Genomic DNA, 14,920 nt, shown 5'->3' on the forward strand with positions numbered 1-14,920 from the left:
GGAGGGTTGCAGCCTGGACTATGATAACAATGCGGGCGGGCGCAGCGCAGGCGAAGGCGCGTTGCCATTGATTGGGACGCGTGCCTTCCTGACTTAATTAATCAACTTAAGTAAGCCACTAAAACATTGCATTGCCGCTTCAAGTTAGTCACTTATGACTTCAGTGAGGGAGGTGCTTCTCCAACTCCAACCTGCGCCAATGCCAGAAAAGATTCGCACCGTTTGCACTTCTACGCCGGCTCGACCACGTCTTCTAGATCTAACACCGGTCTTGCGAAGGACGTCCCTACTCCTGGGGGATTGTTCCTGTAAACCATGGCCACCTCTGCGGCCGATGGAGACAAGACCAAGGCAAAGGTATGCCACGAGGACCATCTCGGTGTGACTGTATGCTAACGATTCCACAGCCCAGTGCACTGCGCTCGATCATAGCTGGCTCGACCGCAGGCGCAGTTGAAATTGGTGAGTGGTCCCGCTTCCTGATTGTCTCGGTGTGGCAGGCTCTTGTCGACTTATAAGATGGTTTGAACGTGCATGGCTCACGACTACTTGCGCAGCAATTACCTATCCGTTTGATTTCCTCAAGACACGATCCCAACTGAACCGCCACCTGCCAACCGAGAAAAAGCTCCCGTTGCCTCCTTTTCCCTCGAAAGAATGGTATACAGGATGCACCACAGCCATCATAGGTAATGCCTTCAAGGCAGGTGTGCGCTTTGTCGCTTTCGATCAATACAAGCATCTCTTGTCCGACGAGGATGGGCAAATATCCGGGCCTCGGACGGTGGCCGCTGGGTTCGGTGCCGGCATCACAGAGTCTCTGTTGGCGGTGACGCCCTCAGAGTCCATAAAAACACAGTTGATAGATGATCGCAAACGGGCACAACCGCGAATGCGAGGTTTCCTTCATGGCTCATCGGTTATCTTCAAAGAAAAGGGCCTTGCTGGCTTTTTCCAAGGCTTTGTGCCCACGACAGCTCGACAGGCGGCAAACAGTGCCGTCAGATTCAGCACGTATACCAGTCTCAAGCAGTTTGCCGAGGGGTATGTGGCACCTGGTGAGAAGCTCGGCTCGGTGACGACGTTCGCGCTTGGAGGTCTTGCAGGGGTTGTCACGGTCTATGCGACCATGCCTCTCGACACCATCAAGACTCGAATGCAGAGTCTGGAAGCGAAGCAGCTATACCGAAACAGCTTTAATTGTGCCACGTCGATTTTCAAGAACGAAGGGATTCTCACCTTCTGGTCGGGCGCGCTACCACGACTTGGTCGCTTGACCCTGAGCGGTGGTATTGTTTTTACCATGTGGGTGCTGTGGACTTATGAGAACAAATTGACACTGACATTTACCAGGTACGAAAAGACAATGGAGCTTCTGGACTCCTTGGACCCAGACAGAAAGTACATCTAAAGTGGCTCGGTATTCATGCGCGAGAAGCGACCCGTGGCGTCAGAGTATACTCATACCTAGCCACAATATATAAAACGTGTTCGTAAAATGTAGTCGGCACTTGTCCCGGGTTTGAAGATGTCTTGAGAGAGCATTGACTATCTTCCGGGGTATCGTAAGACTGGCAATATCTGGCCATCAAGTAGCCGCCAGCAATCGCATCGTTGTGGATGCTAAGATGTAAAAGTCTCTGTATGCCAACCAGTGAATGATGGATCCTCTGAAGAGGCTATTTACTCTTTGGTAGTAATATCCTTGACAACTCCTTCTCCTAGCATGGCAATCTCGCCAAGAATACCATCTTTATTGAGGACGCACATGCTCTTCCGTCCTTCGTCGTCCCCGTCATCATCAGCACCAGGCACAGGTACGCTCGACCACCCCAGTCTCACCCGCCATTCCCTTCGTCCCAAGACACTCGGCTTCCACAGGCCCGCGATGACCTTGGACCCGTATCGGTCGTGGAAGAACACGGCGCTCGCACCGAAGGCGAAGTTGAGGTCTTGCACGAACAGATCAACGGGGTCGTATCCCAGGCTCTCAGAGTCCAAGGCGTCTGCGATCTGCAAATTCTTGAAGTCGCCTCCCGCTCCGTTCAGAAGTGCCTTCTTGCCTTTGCCCTTGGCCGTCGTCTTCTCGGGAACCCCCTTCACCACTCCAGGCTTGACGTGAATGACGAAATCAAAGTCTCCGAGCGGACTCTCGAACAGTCCCGTCCAATCGTCCCCGCCCATGCCTGTGCCTTTGCTTTCAAGCACCCCCACGGCTGCTCTCGCCAGGGCGGTCAGGCGACTGCCCACCACCTTCGTCGGTCTCCCGCCCTGTGTCCACACGACGCCTGTCTCGTCCACGTTGGTCCCCACGAACCAGACCACGCTGTTCAAAGCGGGGTCCAGCTTCCTCCATGCCTCGTACCTGGTTTTGACGGCGTCGATGCTCTCCTTTGTCCAGTCCTGCGCGAGTCCCAAATCCACAAGTAGCGGTCGCGAACTCCAGTCCCACCATGAAATCCGGCTTAAAGCCCTCAGAAACCCCGTCGTCGCATTTCCTGGCACACTCCAGGGTGCCGGTGTCACGAACACGCTCGCCGCGATGACCTCGAGCACTTCCTCCGGCACGTGGCCGTCGCCGAGCAACAAATGCTTCGCGACCCAACGCTTCAGGAGTCTCATCGTACCCGAGAGAGCAGCAAAGCGGGCACAAAGAGCCCGTACCGCGCTCGTGTGCGCACTTTTCGCGAGAAACTCTCGCTTGTACACAATCAACGCCGAGGCGAGCTCGTCCCTTGCGCTACCATGAAGACTCTTATCAGCCAATGCGGTCTGAAGAAGATGCAGCTCGCGATCATGTAAGATCCTCGCACGGAAGCAGATCCCGCTCAGACCAGGTGCTTGAGAGGGATATATGATGTCCAAGAAAGAGGTATTGAGGTAGCCTGTGGTGGCCGAGGGTGTGTTCTCGAGACCCACACGCGTCGTCAGGCTGGAGTCCTGGGCAATGAGAAGTTCGCCTAGTTTAAGCAGGAAAGCAATCTTTGTGTGCTGTATGGCAGGCAGGGAATCCGGCCAGCGCGTCGAACTGTCGAATTGTATGAGAAAGTCGATTGGCTTGGCTGTGGACGGGAGAAGAGGGTTGCCTACACTAGCGGATCGTAGCGCAGTATCAGTCGGAGAAATAGAGCGAATTGGCAACGGTAAGTCTTGGAGGTGGTGAAGCGTTGAGCTGAGTGTCTGGAAAGCGTTGCTGATAACGCGAAATGCGTCCTTTGGCCCAAGGTTGGATTCATCAGGGAGGAACACCGCATCGAGACTCGGTGTGAGAGAAGAGATGGAGCTCGGCGGAAGCTTGAAATGTAAACCGAGGAGATGGGAAATAATTTGATGCGTGACGGGTATCGATGGCTTCCAGACGAGTGCTTCGGATATTGAGCCGTCTTTGAATCGACGGAGTTCGGCCTTTTCCCCCCAGAACGCTCGGTATTCTGCGGCCAGATCTTGTTCATCGGCAGAAGGCCCATGGTCGACAAGGCGTGCCACAGCATCAGGATTGGTGAGGAGTTGGACTTCTATATCTAGATCACCATTTGTAGAGGCAGGATCGTGGTTCAACGGCCAGTCCGTAGCCACCAGGAAGCTGAAATTGGCGAGGCTCACGCGGTCCCCCAGACCGCGCACTAGAATGCTGTGCATCTTCGACAGATGCTGGCGCAGTTCTGTAGTCGTGGCGATGTTCTTTGCAGGGATCGTGACGCGGAAAATCTCGTCGTACTGAACGACAGGGATAACCGTGTTGAGAACAAATGTCTCATCAAAGTTGTCCTGGTTCCGCGCATTGACTGCGGCCAAAGAAACCCGAGCATGATGTTGGAGAGTTTGGTAGGACCATGGGGTCATCTTGTACAGGATATTGACACCTGTGTTGGCATCGAAAAGAACCGGTGCCTCTGATTTTGGTATACTGATAGATGCGTCGTTAAGAATCATTGGGTCGCGAAAGTCTCGAGTCGCAAGAATCTGAAGCATCGCCTTGAAGAATTGCAGACTGCTGTACTGTTTTGAAAATAAGGGGAGACCTCGATGACCCCCCGTCCGAAGAAACAAGGCACAGGTCACACTCCACTCGAGGAATCCGAAGCCACCGGATTCAATCGAGCTGCCAAAGCCCAGTCTCTGTAGCCAGACTTGCCCTAGTCGGCACGCGTCATCGAATGAAGCGCTCTTTGCGGCCCTGATCATCTCGCTGAAAGTACTTGTTGACGCTGCGTACCGTATGCTGCTGTTGTAGAACGGCGTCGGGGTCTCCAACGAATCACTTGTGTCGTGTCTGAGATTGTTCTTTGATGGTAGTGTCTTTGCTATCGGTATTGAGTCATTTGGAAAGCCCGCTGCCACGTGGAGCTTGACTTTTGACAAGGATTTGTCTTTGGGCGCCAGACTCAGAACAGGGAGATAATCTACCCCGTGGAGATAAGCGAAGGACATCTCGAATTCTGAGCCTGCAGCTTCTTTGACACCGGCAGCAATGCAAGCCAGATAATAAGCAGCTTTTTGAGGTGCACGGTTGTTGAGATAGTCCTTCTCCTGGAGTAATTCGGGTGGCATTATAGTTGTAAGCTGAACCACATTGTCGCCATTGACGCTCAACTTCAGCGACAATGCCCCGCCGACCACAATTTCTTCTGGGGCCGTGAACTCGAACTTGTACTTGGTGTCCTTTGAAGGTCGTGGTTCGGAAAACGGTATCCTGATGCTCTCCTTGCGGAGAGACTTTACAGCGTCAAGCGCAGACACTGGGGAGCGTGGCTTGATACGCTTGATGATACTTTGCAGCCTGTTGGAGACTCCCGTCCATTTGGCATTCGATCGATCATAGTTTGGTGTGGCTTCTGCAATCAAGTCTGCGACTTGCAAAGCCAGGATGGATGATTTGTTTGTTCCATTAGCCGGTATGCTGATGGCTTTGTTCTTGGGCTTCTTTAACACTGTATGGCCTTTTGCTGTACTGCCATCGTCGCGCTCTCCGTCAGCAGATCCGTTTGAGCTATGACTTAATTTTCTCCTCTTTGGCGAGTGCCTCGAGTGAGGCGCTCCAAAAGACATAGCCAAGCAACGCCTTCACGGCAAATCCTGCACGTCAATTTTCGGGGTCCAGGGGGCAAATGTAGACTCTTAATCAACCGCTAACTGTGGACAAAACACAACAATGCGCGCAAAACGGAAAGGCTGTTGGGATGATGTTTGGACGTTGCTGGCGATGGATGTTGAAACTTTTGAGTCGCCAAGAGTAGAAAATTTATAGACCATTTTAGTCGTAAACCACGCTACCTGATTCGTCATTAATAGACCTTCTTAGCATCAAGTTGTCCGTTATTCAGAAGAAGAGGAACTTTGACTGGAAATGTTGCAGTAGTATTGAGGTCACAGCATCTTCTGCAAGATAATTAGACATATGATTGTTTAAGCAAACACTCTTGTCGGGTACGTCAATACCCCCAATACCTTGAAGAAAGAAAGCTGGACATTTTTGTATGAGGCACGAAAGTCTATCGGCGATATCGGAAAAATCTTCATTGATGACTCTAGTGCCAGGCGATTGACTACCCACCCGCATAACAGTCACCATTACACTGGTCAAACACATCACGGCTCCGCCTAGATTTCTCAACATCTCAACATCTCAACATCTCAACTCAATTCACAATGATGGCGGCCCCTGGGCAACCAGTGCCAAATACAGCGCACGCAGTGAGTGTATCCTTGCCGACGTGGAAAGCAAACATTGGCTACGAAGAAGGCGAAGATTGGATTGTGTCGAAGATGCAATCGGGCTACCCCAGATTCTTCATCAACCTGATCATACAAGAACTGGAACAGGAAGTTCTGAAGCTTCATGGCAGACACGGCGAGAGAGCCATGCTGTTTCCTTCCCTTGCCACCGCAAAGAGGTGTCAAAAGTTCTTCTACGACAAAGTCGAAGGTCTCGGAGCTGGCCTGGTGCATATACTGCAACTAGAGCCGGTCAACCAAGGCAAAAACCATGAGACCACGTTTTCCTCGTTATTCTGCGTACTCTTCCCCAAGGACTACTTCGGCGTGGCGAAACAGGTGTGGCAGCATACCGGGGACGGTATCTCCAGCCGGCGGGGAGAATTCTGCCTGAAAGCCCTGAAGGATGGAATCCTGCAGCCGGTCACCACTCAGTCGAAAGCAAAGACAGATGACGTGTACTCGAAAGGACCCCGAAGATACCAGAAAGCTTCGCAGAACGGTATAATTCACGGTGTCACTTCTCCCACCGAAACCCCGCAACCACCAAATGGGTCGGTTGACGTCTCAGAAAAAGATTTCTCTCAGTTCGTGGAGGAGCGGTTTGGCCGGAACCTCAACATCAAGCTGGCCTCACAGGCCAAACTCGCGATTCGACGCAGGATAAGTGGATGCTTGACGGAGAATTCCGAGCTGGAACAAGCCCTCGCGGCGTCGCCCAGCGACTGCAACAAGCGACAGCAGGGACTATCAGAGGACGACGTGTACCTGTATCCGACCGGGATGTCGTCGATCTTCAACGCCCACCGAATTCTCATGGCGAACGCGGCCGCCCACGGCCGTGAGCCGCGCAAGAGCATCTGTTTTGGCTTTCCCTACGTCGACACGCTCAAGATCCTACAAAAGTGGGGGCCGGGCTGCCAGTTTTACGGCCTAGGGAGTTCAGCATGTCTCGACGACCTCGAGCGCCGGCTGGAATCCGGCGAGCGGTTCTTGGGGCTGTTCTCCGAGTTCCCCAGCAACCCGCTGCTCAACTCGCCCGACCTCCTTCGCATTCGCAAACTGGCCGACAAATACGACTTTGCTGTCGTCATCGACGAGACGGTCGGCAACTTTACCAACATCGAGGTCCTTCGCCACGCGGACATCGTGGTCAGCAGCTTGACGAAGGTGTTTAGCGGCGACAGCAACGTCATGGGCGGCAGCGCCGTGCTCAACCCGCAGAGTCAACTGTACGGCGAGCTCAAACAGACGCTCGACACCGAGTACGAGGACAACTACTGGGCCGAGGATGCCGTCTTCATGGAGCGGAACTCCAGAAACTTCATCTACCGGTCCGAGAGAATCAACATCAACACGGAGGCCCTGGTCGATCTGCTTCGATCGTGTCCGTTCGTCAAGCAGGTCTACTACCCGAAATTCAGCCCGACTCGAGCAAACTACGACGCGTGCCGCGCGCCGAACGGCGGGTATGGCGGACTGCTCTCTGTCACGTTCCAGAGATACGAGCAGGCGGTTGCATTCTTTGACGCGCTTGAATGTCAAAAGGGGCCCAGCCTGGGGACAAACTTCACGCTCGCGTGCCCGTTCACCATTCTTGCGCATTACACTGAATTGGCTTGGGCCGCAGAATCAGGCGTAGAAGCGGACCTGGTCCGATTGAGTGTTGGATTGGAGGACACCAACGGTTTGCTTGCGCGATTTGAAAGAGCGTTGAAGGCTGCGGAGAATGCGAAGGCGGAATGAACACCAAGACCGTACAGGTGTAAAACGGGGCCATCACGTCAATGTTCAACTCATTGATCTGCGGACGGCCTCCGGAGGCATTACAAATAGCAATCAAAGGTAGGTATTGCACCTACAAGAAGAAAGTGGTACAAGCAGAAGCAGTTGGCATCTGGTGGGCAAGGCTGTACGGAGAAGTCGAGGAGGCTCGGCCAAGGCTGAAGCCGTCAAACCCCGCGCCGGAGAAGTTTATCCGACTTGACCATGACATATGACAATGAGGTGCAATGCATATATTTGTATACTGTACGCACTGGACCTGGTGACACCCCCGCGAAACTGTATTCTTGTGCACATCTTTTCAAGTCTCACACCACATAGCCACGTCTCGTCCTTGTCTCAACAAAACTGGTTCATCCATCCAACCTTCTTGAAATCCATCCCTGAACATCCCACGTTTCCGCTGGTTGACTCCCAAGAAAAGCCATTCTATGGGTTCCCCAAACCCAGAACTCTCTGCCTGACCACGAACCTCCCGATATCGATCAACCGTCCTCCCCATCTCTGTACAACCCCATTTCCCATTCGAGTCTCGAGGAGCGTTTCCACCATACCTCGGCCTTCGGTCAAGCCATTTCCTCCTCTCCCTCCTGAAGCCGCCCCCCCAACGAGACCATGGCGTGGCGTAGTTCCGGCCGCACCAACGCCGAACTGATAACCAACCTCTTCAACGCGGGGCTCATCACGTCGCCGCGCGTCCGCGAGTCCATGTCCTCGGTCGACCGAGCGCACTACTGCCCCTCCAGCCCGCTCGCGGCGTACGAAGACTCTCCGCAGCCCATAGGCTTCCGGGCCACGATAAGCGCGCCGCACATGCACGCGTCGGCCGCCGAGTCGTTGCTGCCCTTCATGCCCGAGGACGCCGGCGCGAACGTCCTCGACATCGGGTCCGGGAGCGGCTACCTCACGCACGTGCTGGCGAACCTCGTCTGCGGCGCGGACGGCAAGGGCGACGGCCACGTCGTCGGCGTAGACCACATCCAGGGCCTGGTCGACATGAGCCGGGAGAACATGCGGCGGTCCGAGGAAGGCCGGCGGCTCCTGGACACGGGCAGGGTCGAACTCGTGGTCGGGGACGGGAGGAAAGGCTACCCCGAGGGCGGTCCCTACGACGCGATCCACGTCGGCGCCGCGGCGGCCGAGCTGCACCAGAGCCTGGTCGACCAGCTGAAAGCCCCCGGGAGGATGTTCATCCCCGTCGAAGACAAGGACGGCTGGGGCAGCCAGTGGATCTGGGTGGTGGACAAAGACAAAGACGGGAAGGTCACAAAAAAGAGGGATATGGGAGTCCGCTACGTGCCTTTGACGGATGCGCCCTAATGACAACGGAACGACGAAGCGGGCCAAGGCAGGCCAACGAAACGGGAATTCTTTGGTTGTTCAAGAGAGGCTTTGAATGCCCAAAAGTCAACTATGCCTGTCCATCCTGGTTTATGCATATGGTTTGTCTTGTCAGGACCCGGAGGTAGAGGGACTCGCAAGAGAGAGTGTGTAACCGGCGCCGTAATGGTTGATGAGGAGACGGCAACTGTACGATACGAGAACGATACTTTCCCAAGGGTGAGAAGAGCATAAATGCAAGCGATAGTTTTCAATTAATTCTGCCATACCGTCCATGAATCTTGAACTATTTGAGCGTCTAAACCTCCGGTCTGTCATTTCTCATTCTAGAGCACCTGAAGTTTCTTTTGTGACAAACAAGGACATCCAGATGTACAGTCGAGTCCACCTCCGCTCTCGTCGGTGTGCAGGACATTATACACGAGTAACTACCGAGACATCTATGCAGCCACCATTGGCTCCTCTGCAACATAATGGAGGTACGCACCCAGCAACTTCGTACCTTCGATGTAATTCCTCCGGTCGAGTTTCTCGTTGATGCTGTGCGCCGCGTCCGTGCTGCTTCCCATGGGCAACAAAAGCACATTCTTGCCAGTTGCCTCCTCGAACGTGAGAGTGACCGGGATACTACCACCCTCGCGGGTCATGTCTGGCTCGACACCATAGACCTCCTTGACGGCCTTGCTTGCAGCCGAGAAGTTCCAGTGCTTAGGACTCGCAACCCACCATTTCCCATCGTGCTGGCAGTAGACGTTCAGCTTGTTCTTCGATCCGAGCTTGGCAAACTCGTCCTTGACGTACTTGTACACTGCCTCGTTCACCTTTGGCGACTCCATGTCTGGTACGGTGCGGATGGAGAACTTGCCGATGACCTTTGCCGGGATGACGGTCTTCGCACCAGGGGCTGAGAAACCACCCTCGACACCGTGGACCGACAACGAAGGGAATCTCCATCTTGCCATCAACGTACGCTCCTTGTCGTCAAAGATGCCCGTCGTGCTGCCAAGACTCTCGTACAGATTATCCATCGTATACGCAATGGGGCCATAGAGGGCCTTCTCCTCCTCGGTGACGGGCGCGACCATCTCGTTGATACCGGGGATGAGGATCTTCCCTTTGGCGTCTACTAGTTTGCCCAAGATGGCCATGAGATCGGTCATGGGCTCGTGTGCTGTGCCGCCGAACACGCCAGAGTGCAAGTCCTGACCCGGCCCGGCGATCTCGACCGAGTAGTAGTTGCACCCCCTGAGGCCGTACGTGAGGCAAGGCTTCTCTGTCCCGAGCCAGTAGTTGTCGCTTATGCACACGGCGTCGGCGTCTTTGAAGAACTGTTTGGCCTCGGCCTTGATGAAGTCATCGAGACCTTCGGAGCCGTATTCTTCCATGCCCTCGAAGCAGCAGAGCAGGTTGACTGGGAAATCCACGCCGGCTTTTTGGTGTGCTTCGATGGCATTGATCCAGCCTAGCACAGGACCCTTGTCGTCAGTGCTTCCTCGTCCGTACATGCGGCCTTTATCGTCGATAGTCAGCTTGAAAGGCTCCGTCGCCCATCCATCTTCGAGGAGCGCAGGTTGGACGTCGTAGTGTCCGTAGACGAGGATGGTGCGTTTCGACTTGTCGTTGCCGTAGCGTGCTATGATGACAGGAGGGAGATCGAGGTGCTCTTTGCCTGGTTGCTTGCCTAGGGGTCGCTGCTGTACTTCGGCACCGAGTGACTCAAGCTCAGTGGCTAAGAACTGGCCCATCTATTTATGGTTCTTTTCAGTCATGTCCGATTGGGCCTGTGGGAGATACAAATGAGCGTACCCGTACGACTTCCTTTCTCTTCTCCTCGTCTGCAGACACAGAGGGAATGGCGACCGCTTTGCGCAGGCCTGTTCAACGTGTCAGTCGCTACCCCGCGGCCGGTAGTGTCACGGCGGGCATCTTTGCTTACGCTCGATGAACGAGTCGGCCAGTTCATCGACCCTGGGAACATCAGTGCCTGTTCATGTACATGGGGGTCCTTATCGCACTTCTTGAAGTAGGGTTCCAACTGAGGCGCCATCTTGTGGTCTGTGATGTAGCCGTAGTACGTTCGGACTGGTGCAAAAGTCAATGGGCGCAGGGAAGTAAGGCTGGACCTGTTCTGGAGGTGGGATCGAGGAAAGGTACTTGACAAGGTGCGCAGACTCTTGAAGGAGAATGGAGAAGGACGAGATTGAAGTAACATGTGTTTTGCCAGCAAGGTTACCTACGGGTAGATCGGCCCTGGGTGAGTCTTTGTAGTGGAAGACGTAGATTCGGCAGAAATGTAACATGGCCAGGCGAGGCTACGAATTGCCCACACGACTATGCATTTGACCAGCAGAACTTTACTCTAAAGGCTGCTCCAGACAATCAACACTATCTTTACATTTTTGAAAGCCGGCAATCGCTCATATTGTACAATAGATGGGTCTTATTCGTCCCTGTACCACTTCTCTTTACGTAGTTCTCGATCCTCGCGTGCCTCTCGTCTCTTCTTTCCCCATCTCGACTTGACAATCTTGGTTACTGTCTTCTGCATCTCTTGTTTTTCTGGTGCGAGCCCTTCCGTGGCATACATGGCAAATATTGGAGAACAGTCGAATTTTTTGGATAGTTTGTTGACGCTCCATTCTAACGGAGCTGCTTTTCGCAGGGCCCTCATCTCTTCCACATCCTTCGCTGTCAGGTGGTATCTCTTCTCTTGCTGTCCTTTAATAGCAGGTATGCGCTCGCTGAGCAACAACTGTGCCTCGCGAGTCTCGCGGTCCGGTATGATTTTCCTTCGGTCGTTGTCGGGGAGAAAAATATTGGGCGTGTGGTAGACATTGGGCATGCTCGGAGGAGGATTGAAGAGGATGTGGTCGTGTTGCTCGGTCTTGGAAGGCAAGAACGAAGCATCTGGTTTCACGTTGAGCTTCGATCTTGCCCGACGATAGGACGATTGGTGTCGCCGAGTCGAAGGTTGTAGTATTTGGGCGCAGAGCTTGTAGAAACGGCCTGATGCCGTTGACGGCGACGAGAATACGGCTGTAGACTGCATGGCGATGGAATAAAGTGCGACCGTGGTGGACGCGATCTCCAGCCGGTTGCCAGTGCGACTCAAGGGAATACCCAGCTCAACTTTGTCTGAAGTGTACCTATACCGCAGCGTTTTCCCAAGAACAATAGACTACCGAGCTTCAAGTCGCATAATCTCCACGTTGAGAGAAAGAAAAGCTGGTAATACCAAGTATGCGGGCCTCTACAGCCACAAGAAGGAAGAAAAGGAAGGAAGAAAGAGTAACAACGAACAAATTGAGTAGAAGCCGATGCTGGTATTAAAGTTGCTCTTTGAGATGCAGCGCCAGTTGACAATTTGCTTGGCGACAAAACCGGTGCTTTGTATCCGCCGCTTTAACAAGGTTCGTAAAATAAGGGGTACGATCGGAAGGTCCTTGAGCACCAGGATAGACGCCCTTGTTTTCATCTTCACTCTACTACATACCACCCCAAGGACCATCGTCAGCAAGCAGCGACCGGAATACTCCATCAATAGCTCGAAATCCCAGGTCGCAGTTCCTACTCCTCCAGTGTAAGCAGTGGCTGTTTTACTTAAATGGTAAAGGTGTATAGAAAATGGGGGCTTCGAACCAGCACATGAACTCAAACGGTGAGAGACGCAGACGGTATATCGTCCCCATTCGAGGAGACCAACTCCAGGGAGAGGAACGCTACTATCTGCTTGTAGATATGCAGCACCTTTCAGGTCTGTACACGATACCCAGATCGCCGCCGCAAATAATGGTCAGTGGTGTCTCGTCTGTAAGTATCGGACTTTCCATTCTCTTGCCAGCAAAACCATCAGAGCGAATCTATTGAGCAGACTACCGGGCAACTCAGGGCGCGTATCGAAAACCTTCGACATTCTCCAATGCTGGTCGTTTCCCCTCGTCGGCAAGTCTGTTTTGTCGCTTCAAATACATGCTGAGCCCGAACGTGGAAACCGAGTACGCCAATTGCATAGCAATGGTGGCCCACATACCCGGTATATATCTCGGTGCATCACTCGATTTGAAAATCGTACTCCCGCATATTCCTCCCGCTGCACCTACGCTGATCATGGCGGCAGCCACAACACCCTTCTTCCTTATCTCAGCAGTGTTGCTCTGGCCGTACGATAGCGTTCCGGGGACATTGGCTTGCGTGCCAAAGATAGCAAGGTAAAGTCCGAAGTACCGAACACCGGGTGCCTCTGCGTACAGCACGATCAAGAGGCCCACAACGGCTGTGAAAGACTGCGCACATAGCACGGTCCAGCGCGTTCGGTATTTGTCAGACACCCAAGCCATGATCAGTGACATGATAATGGCAAAGACATATGGTGGCGATGCCAAAACCTGCGACATCGCATAACTAAAGCCCATTCCCTGTCTCAGAATGATGGGCTTGAAGTACGCCAGCGAATAGACCGAGGATGCACAGACAAAATATTGCAGAGAGTAGATGAGGAGCTTCCAATCCAGCAGCATCTTCATACTCTCTTTAAGCGTGGGATGGACATACTCCTTGGACTTCTTGTCGGTCACCAGCCTGGCAGAGGCTATATGCTTTTGTCGAGGTGTAAGCCACTTAGCTCTCTCAGGAAATTCGACAAGAAAGAGGGGCGCGACAAGACCAGCCACAACAGTGAAGATGCCTTCAATGATGAAGATCCATCGCCAGCCTCGGCGGAAATCACCATTGCCGACCCTGATTAGAGACAGTGCGTACGCGAGAATTGGACCAAAGCCAGATGCCAACAAGGATGCCATGTAGAACAGGGACACGCGCCTTGCAGTCTCGTATTGACGATACCAGGAACCGATGATGTACACTGCTCCCGGGAACACTGTTTGGAACTCATTAGCGCGGTTGGGTCCAGGGGGAAAGGTCCTTCTCTACGCACACCCAGCTTCGAATATCCCCAGCAACGCTCTGCAGACCGTCAAAGTCTTCCAAGATTGAACGAATCCAGTACAGAGAACGACAAGACCCCAAGAAATGATCAGAAAACTGAGCCAGAGTTGAGCTCTTAGACATAGACATATATCAGCATTCGTCGGAAAGGGGACGGATACAGCATTCCACTTACCCAAGTCTGCGTATTATCCAGTTGCTAGGCAGCTCAAAGATCGCGTACCCCACAAAAAACACCAGCAAGGCGATAGAGTAACGAGATCCTATGTGGAGGTCGAGGTCTTCAGCCAGGCCGGCAATATAAGCAGTACTAATATTGGTCCGGTCGAGCAAGCTGAGACCAAAAACTGTACACAGCATGGGGAAGACACGGAAGTCTAGCTTCTTACTGCATTCCGTTCGGTCAACTCAACACGCCAGACGATGTCTAGAGACTCACACCAGTGCGCTCTCCTCCTCTGGAGACCAATCTGGCTCTTCTCCCTGAGGTTCAAGCCCTTCGGCCTTCGACGACGTCAAGGAAGCATCGTCGCCTTTCTCCAAATGAATGGTTTCGATGGGCTTTTCAGTCGAAGGATCCTTTGGGCTATCAGACATGATTCGAGTGGCGATAACACAAAGCAGCTCTTGGCAACTATTTCACTTTTTCTCGGTACATGCAACAGGTGAAGAAATCTGTGGACGACCATCATACTCTTAAGTACCCGTGGAGGGAGTGGCCATATCAACTGCATTCCTGTGTATCTCATGATTTTGCCTCGGGATTTTTGCAATCCATCTGGCCTTTCCCCGCCCTCTGTCGGCTTTCGTAACTTTAGCAGAACCTGAGGAAGTGCTGCATAGTGGATCGAAGCATTCTCGTTTGCGGATGTTCTGTCATAAGAAACCGTGGAGAAACTTGGCCCAAGATATACCAAGAATACCGCCATGTTTTATGGTGGAGATGTCGGGAAAATGATTGGCTCCTGTTGCCATACCAAGACCGTTGTCTAGGCGCAGCTATACTTCGACGAGCGGAATCCTTGAATTTCTACCCCAGACCTGCCCTAGCTCAGTGGCGCGCCATTGACTCCGAGTGCAATCCCACCCTCGGCAAGCCTGAGTCAGACACCGGCGACTCTATCTTCGAGGACGA

At 53.2% G+C, this 14,920-nt stretch overlaps 7 protein-coding genes across 7 annotated transcripts; 3 read left to right on the forward strand and 4 right to left on the reverse strand.

The window, feature by feature from the left end:
* Positions 1–315: 315 nt before the first annotated feature.
* Positions 316–1,411, forward strand: PV08_07765 (uncharacterized protein; the record flags this gene model as incomplete). The annotated part of the gene is made up of 4 exons (XM_016382092.1): positions 316–357; positions 408–462; positions 558–1,305; positions 1,354–1,411. 4 exons carry the CDS (start codon positions 316–318, stop codon positions 1,409–1,411), a joined length of 903 nt encoding a protein of 300 aa, XP_016235194.1.
* A 272-nt stretch (positions 1,412–1,683) lies between these two features.
* Positions 1,684–5,049, reverse strand: PV08_07766 (uncharacterized protein; the record flags this gene model as incomplete). The annotated part of the gene is made up of 1 exon (XM_016382093.1): positions 1,684–5,049. One exon carries the CDS (start codon positions 5,047–5,049, stop codon positions 1,684–1,686), a length of 3,366 nt encoding a protein of 1,121 aa, XP_016235195.1.
* Positions 5,050–5,649: 600 nt separating this feature from the next.
* PV08_07767 (uncharacterized protein) lies at positions 5,650–7,461 on the forward strand (the record flags this gene model as incomplete). The annotated part of the gene is made up of 1 exon (XM_016382094.1): positions 5,650–7,461. The coding sequence occupies one exon, from the start codon at positions 5,650–5,652 to the stop codon at positions 7,459–7,461; it is 1,812 nt and encodes a 603-aa protein (XP_016235196.1).
* Positions 7,462–8,115: 654 nt separating this feature from the next.
* PV08_07768 (protein-L-isoaspartate O-methyltransferase) lies at positions 8,116–8,820 on the forward strand (the record flags this gene model as incomplete). The annotated part of the gene is made up of 1 exon (XM_016382095.1): positions 8,116–8,820. One exon carries the CDS (start codon positions 8,116–8,118, stop codon positions 8,818–8,820), a length of 705 nt encoding a protein of 234 aa, XP_016235197.1.
* Positions 8,821–9,281: 461 nt separating this feature from the next.
* On the reverse strand, positions 9,282–10,888 carry PV08_07769 (uncharacterized protein; the record flags this gene model as incomplete). Its single annotated transcript, XM_016382096.1, has 4 exons — positions 9,282–10,586; positions 10,648–10,715; positions 10,778–10,809; positions 10,857–10,888. The coding sequence occupies 4 exons, from the start codon at positions 10,886–10,888 to the stop codon at positions 9,282–9,284; spliced, it is 1,437 nt and encodes a 478-aa protein (XP_016235198.1).
* Positions 10,889–11,281: 393 nt separating this feature from the next.
* On the reverse strand, positions 11,282–11,890 carry PV08_07770 (uncharacterized protein; the record flags this gene model as incomplete). Its single annotated transcript, XM_016382097.1, has 1 exon — positions 11,282–11,890. One exon carries the CDS (start codon positions 11,888–11,890, stop codon positions 11,282–11,284), a length of 609 nt encoding a protein of 202 aa, XP_016235199.1.
* An 835-nt stretch (positions 11,891–12,725) lies between these two features.
* Positions 12,726–14,382, reverse strand: PV08_07771 (uncharacterized protein; the record flags this gene model as incomplete). Its single annotated transcript, XM_016382098.1, has 4 exons — positions 12,726–13,717; positions 13,775–13,899; positions 13,961–14,173; positions 14,225–14,382. The coding sequence occupies 4 exons, from the start codon at positions 14,380–14,382 to the stop codon at positions 12,726–12,728; spliced, it is 1,488 nt and encodes a 495-aa protein (XP_016235200.1).
* Between the last annotated feature and the right edge of the window lie 538 nt (positions 14,383–14,920).

The sequence above is a fragment of the Exophiala spinifera genome (assembly GCF_000836115.1).
Source record: "Exophiala spinifera strain CBS 89968 unplaced genomic scaffold supercont1.5, whole genome shotgun sequence".
In the NCBI taxonomy this organism is placed as follows: Eukaryota; Fungi; Ascomycota; class Eurotiomycetes; order Chaetothyriales; family Herpotrichiellaceae; genus Exophiala; species Exophiala spinifera.